General features: G+C 35.1%; 1 protein-coding gene across 1 annotated transcript; it reads right to left on the minus strand.

Moving 5' to 3' along the window:
* Positions 1 to 61: 61 nt before the first annotated feature.
* Positions 62 to 5,004, minus strand: LOC139971365 (nuclear nucleic acid-binding protein C1D-like). Its single transcript, XM_071977731.1, has 6 exons — positions 4,770 to 5,004; positions 3,613 to 3,679; positions 2,726 to 2,781; positions 2,379 to 2,433; positions 1,758 to 1,829; positions 62 to 967 (listed from the first exon to the last, which is right to left on the minus strand). Exons 1-6 carry the CDS (start codon positions 4,899 to 4,901, stop codon positions 906 to 908), a joined length of 444 nt encoding a protein of 147 aa, XP_071833832.1. The 5' UTR covers positions 4,902 to 5,004; the 3' UTR covers positions 62 to 905.
* Between the last annotated feature and the right edge of the window lie 1,161 nt (positions 5,005 to 6,165).

Genomic DNA, 6,165 nt, shown 5'->3' on the forward strand with positions numbered 1-6,165 from the left:
ATATTCACTGAAAGTAGATAGCATTATCTTCATAGGTAAAGAAAGATGATTTAAAAGTAAATAAAGACACGATTATATATTTTTTTCAGACAGATTAACACAATATAAATTTCTGAAAAACTGTTGACAAACTGCTTTTATGTTGGAAAAAATTCTGTAAATTATTATAGAAGACAAACATACCTTGGACTATTTTAACACAAATATATTTTTAGGAAATATTGAAAGTATTTTCATGAAGTTTTGGTTTGGTATGACAAATTACATATTTTAATCTATGCAATGATGTTAGCAAGAGCAATTGGATACATTGCTTCCCGTTTCAGTAACCGACAACATGTTGTTAAATCCTTGCAAAACTAGAAACTACCATGAGATGAGTAATCCAAAGAAGAATTTCACATCGAAGTAAGAATTGTACATCACAATACTGTAAATATTCACAAGGGATTCCATCTAAGAATAAAACTTAAAATCACATCGACAACTTTTCATTATTAATAAAAAAAGAAATTAAAACAAAAATGCATGAAGATTGCAGCTCTGGTGTTAAGTTGCTTCCTTTCTCGTCACAGATGGAGTCGGTGAGCTCTCGTGCTTCATCAAAAATAATTTTAACAATCTTCTTTCAAAAACAGGTGTAACACTAGCACTATGCAAAGTCTGTAGCTTCACCAAAACAGCTTCTTGTGTACTGTATAATGTGCATGTATTGAGTACAGAGGCTTGGAAAAAGGAATGTCCGTGGAAAGAGAGTTGCTCTTGTTCGGCACATCCTCAAATGTTTAAGAGATCAGGACGTGCTACGGAATTTTCCTCTTTGACAAACTTTTAGTCTCCTTTGTCCCATCCCTCTTCGACAGTTTAATTTCCAATGATTATGAACGCATGAGTCATGACGGACATCATCTCTTTTTTGCACCGGGTTTTACTGAAGGATCTGATTTCCGCTTACGAGAAGATTCACCTGAGGAAAGAAAGATTGATATGAATTGTAATTTAATTAATGCCAAACTCAGCGATAAATCTGAATGTATCGATGCTTATTGCACTCTTTTTATCAAAAAATATATATGAGCTCCTTTTTTAGCTATACCTGAAAGGTTTGCAGTTTTCACCCTTGTTGACATCTACCAACTCCCTGCAATGTGAAGTCATAACTTTATTTACTGTAGTCACTCCTAACTATATTTAATGGGAGTGGAGTTGATGGGATGCCAGTGATCGCTGATCGGGTATTGAAAATGTTAAATTAGAGTGATAATACCAGTGGAGTAATAACTTCCTCACCCACACTTAATGTCAAAAGTGTTAGAAAGACAATATTTGACAATTGGAGGGTCACAATATCGTCACTTGGAATTCATTCATAACCCCTGAGTTTTCGACATTTCTTAATAAGGTGATGGTGAGAAGAAAATGTATCCTAAAACCCACTGGATAGGCTCAAGTATTCGTGTTATTGTTGATAGTGTGGATACTTGAAAAGTCCATACAAGTAATCAATGAAATTTCTAGAAGATCAACAACATCATTCTCACATAACTTTCAAAAAGCAAACAAACTTTCAAAGATCAACACAAACTTTATTCCTATGACAAATTATGAAAAAAGGCACTTCAAATTGTAGCATAAAGAGTGAGCTTTATTTTACACAGACATTCCATTGAAATTCCCCTCTCGCCAAATTGTTTACTTGACCATGTTTAGGATGGTAGTCATGCTTCATGAGCAAGAGAATGTTACCTAGTACCTACCTTTCTCTTCATTTAGATCCCACAGTGCATTCTTTACGAACCTCTTTGCTGCACTTTTGTTTAGTCTAGCAGCTGTTAGTGAAAGAAAACATTGTGCGGTATTCGTTATTTTTTTATCTTTGTCACAATAATTAAGACATTTAAATAATATTGTTCTTTTCACCCTCAGTTAAAAAGCCTTAGAAATAGCTTTCTACGGAGTCCACATGATTTTAACAACTGACAAATTAATGTTTCAAAATATGTCACTGAATTCAAGTCATCTGTGAAAATTAATCTTTGTAAAAATGGACACTTGTCTTTTGTAAATAATTTTCAGGTATACAAAGACTCAAACATAACACTGGAACCAACATCCTAAGTATTTTAATTGCTTGTTTTACCTTGTTCTTTTTAAAGCTTCATGTATCCACTTCAGACCATTTCAGAAGTCAGAAATTTGGTTTAAAGCTGAATACTTGAAAACCAGATTTATACGAAACATTGCCTTTTATTCAGATCTTTCTATTTTTGTTGTACTTGACGATACCAACTTTCTGTCTGGTGTTTTTATTTAAATTGACATATTAAAGTTAAAAGCAACAGTGAATGAATCAGTATGAATACTAATTCTGCACACACCTTTCTGTCTATCTGTAATTTGTTTCATCTTCCTCATGTACTGCTGTATTCTTCCCTGTAAAATACAACAGAGAGAAAAATTTACTTTTTCATGTTGGTGTCTCGCAACACATAATACACAACTGGGTAAAATAAATATACAACGTAAGTGCAAAGGGAAGTACTACAGGAGTCATTGTGTTTAACAAAGAAGCACAGATAAACTCTCTTGCAGTCACAGATAAACTCTCTTGCAATCATAACAACTCAACCAGAATGTTAACCTTAACATGTGTCTGACAAAGAAAGTAAACTTTAAGAAAAAAAAAGGAAAAAAATGCATAAAGGAAAGACAAATTTGAACTTACCAGCTCATGTTTTATTGGATGTTCTGTCAGATCAACTCCTTGGGTACAGAGATACACTGGAACAAAAGGAGAAGAAACTATATTCGAGAGCAGTAAGAGGATGGAGGGTCAAGGAACCTGGGGCAGCAGAAATAGCATGGCCTTTAAACTGGTACAATATGTGAAGTTTGAAGCAATATAGTACTAATTAGAGTGTCTCATAGGTGAGAAACAATACTTGTTTTTTTTTGTTTTTTTTACAGTGGTAGAAGTAAGTGAAGACAAGAGAATTGTATCTTATTTGTTGGACTTAGCCAACTGCTTTTCAGGAAGTAATTGACTTGATGGAATCACAAAAAAAAACTGAAAGTAGTTGAGGGTCTTGCCTATTCTATATCCAACACATTTAAGATGCAGTTTATTATTTAATAAATTTAACTATGAAGGTATCTATGCAACTTGCTACAATATATGAAAAACAGTATTGCCTCCAGTTAGTGAGATGATCAATATTAGCAGTTACTATTGATAGGGATTCTAGAATAATGGAACATCAAATGAAAATGAAAATCAACAATCTTGAAAGTAGTTGTAGAAAATAGAAAGCAGAAGAAAAAGATAGAGCTGTAATAGAGAACACAAGATGGGATGATAAAGATGCTTTTTTGTTTTACTTACACCACTTCTTGAAATGTCACAATTTTTTCCTGGAATAACTTATGGTAAGACAATATTACCATTACCAGAGGGAAGAAAATCTCTTGAAACCAATGTAAATTAACTTCATTATATTTGTTAACTTTATGCACGGATTATGGTCAGAGAGCACAACCTGCACCAGGTTAAAGTGATGTAATGTCTTCAACACACTCTTAATGAGACAATTATGCTAATAGTAATGTACTTACTCCAGAACAATGAGTTGATTGCATACAAGGAAACTAACTCAGTCTTAGCCTTCTCCAATGATGTCATCTGAAATCATATAAAAGGATGAATGAGTCTCTGCTAAAAACACTATACATCATATAAGCAATAGATTTCACACAATAAAATTTCTTTCAACTGCAATTGGAGACTAAGCCTCATTGCTAATCAGTAAGATTTTCTAGATATATTGATAACCTACAGTTTGAGAAAGCATAAAAAACTGAGCAAATGCTCTACCCAAAGAACGCTAGCCTAGGCAACGATGCCAGAACAGGAGGGAATACTTCATGACAAGTGTCATGATACCGGTGCTGTGGCCGAGTGGATAAAGGTGGTGGCATTTGAAGCAATGAGGCTTAGCAATCGGGAGGTTTGGGGTTCTATTCCCAGCCGGGTCATAGTAAGGTGGGTTTTTCATCCAAGAGCAATCTACGGTTTTCCCATCTGAAATGACTTTCTAAATTGAAAAGATTCCAAATTTGAGTTAAATTGTTGAATTGGGAGCCACCTGATGTGTAAGTTGTAATCCATAAGCCCTTGCGGGTTCCTCCCACATTTGTGGTCGCTTAAGCGTCGTAAAAATAACTGCTGATTATTATGATTATTATTATTAATATTAAGTAGGCTATAGCAGGTATTTCAGCATTAGTATTACCCTTCTATTTCTGACCAGTACAATAAATGAACTATTGTATCCCAGTTTTTGGCATGTATATTTATGTTAGAGTCAACGATTATGTGTGGGTTAATAAAAGTTTTGGACTTATCAAACCCATAGGCCCACATTTTACATGCAGAACGATATTCACAAAAAGTTTTTGAACTGTTTTCATATGAACTATACACACAGTGCAATGCACTCCACACTAGGCCCTAGGCCTATACAATCGTGTTGACACTGGAGCCACATGGCGTAATACAAATTTACAAGAGTGTCATGTGTGCGACCGACAGAATTTTATTCCAAAGTATTCAATATACCCTTTGGCTGGAATATTTCAGTAGTTCTGCCCACTTGCAACTTAATTGCAACTAGGCCCCTTAACTTACGTTAGGCCCAACCTAAGTTACCATCTTGTCTATATATGGTTTATCAGTTATTGTATACACTAAGCCTAGTTCCACGAAAAAGCACCTTTTCTTGTACGTCTGTTACCGAACCATCGAGAATAGGTTTTAATGTTTTCTCAACGTCCGCTAAGGACTTCTTAAATCTTTCTAATGATGGCTGAATTTCTGATGGACATGCTTGACTATGGGCTGCCATATTGCAGTCTTGAACTTCTTGTCGGACAGAACATGGAGGTAAAACAGATGGACAGAATCACTACGCACCGTCCGATATGCTGTCACTTATTGCTACGGAAGCTTAGAAAGGATATTACACGACTTAAACACATAGTAAGATAAAGTTCTATGAGAAATAACTGTTTTGACGACTGAGTGTTAGATGAAAAACAATATGAACTTTTAATTAACATATTTACCGCAGTTTTGCGCTTCTAATGTATATTGTCCAAATGGTTAAACGCCAATGATACGATATATGTCCTTTATTTGTTTCCGTACTTAAAGACCACTGGTTTTATACATCGAGGTAAATGAATCATTTAACTCGTTGGTTTTATATCCTTCATGCAATTCACACATACGATGTAATGAAATGCGGCTTAGCGTAGTTGTCAATAATAAGTTTTTACGTGACTATTTGCGCGTACGTTTGATACGCAAGACATACATATACTATATAGAAGCAATGAAATCCGTCAGGGAGCAATTTCAACTCAACTCAAAATTTCAACTATTTTATCACAAACTTTCGTCCCTTTTTTGCTTTTATAGGAAAAACACCATTTCATCTCAACGCTCCGACTATGCAAGTTTGCAAGTTTGAAATTTATACTCTTTTGCGACTTTCTCTTTATCATCATATGATGGATACAAAGTCGAACTTTAGACCTTCAAACTGATTAATATCGACTTTTATCTCGGGGGTTTACAGGAGTTGTGGCATTTATGAAGAAAGATCCACATGGACTGTTGAAATAACATAGTTGATTTGACTTTCATATTGACTTTTTCACTACATTTGCAGATCACGAAATTGGTTATCATGAAAGTGTAACTATATTGTATCGTCTAAGTATGTCTGCCTTCATTTTCATTTTTATGCTGTTAATGCAATTGTTTTGCTTTATATTTATCTGTATGCATGAGCGATATAGGATACATGTACACCCCCCCCCCCTCCCCATAATCCCTATTCAACCCCACAAACAGCTAGAAAAAAAGTAATTATTAGCACAACCTTTCGTGTAGACCTAAGTTATAGCCTAAATGTGCCTCGGAATGCACGATATTACGTCTACACTTTTCACTTTCCTGTGGAAATCTCCATACCCCCACCTTTCCCCTCCTACGTGGGAGTCAGCTTCAATGATCCCTGAGCCACACCCAGCCCTCCTTCTTAAATCCACGGATCCTCCCCTGATTCGTGAAGCACACCTCAGTCGTAAAAGTTGAGTATGAAT

The sequence above is a fragment of the Apostichopus japonicus genome, chromosome 8, assembly GCF_037975245.1.
Source record: "Apostichopus japonicus isolate 1M-3 chromosome 8, ASM3797524v1, whole genome shotgun sequence".
In the NCBI taxonomy this organism is placed as follows: Eukaryota; Metazoa; Echinodermata; class Holothuroidea; order Aspidochirotida; family Stichopodidae; genus Apostichopus; species Apostichopus japonicus.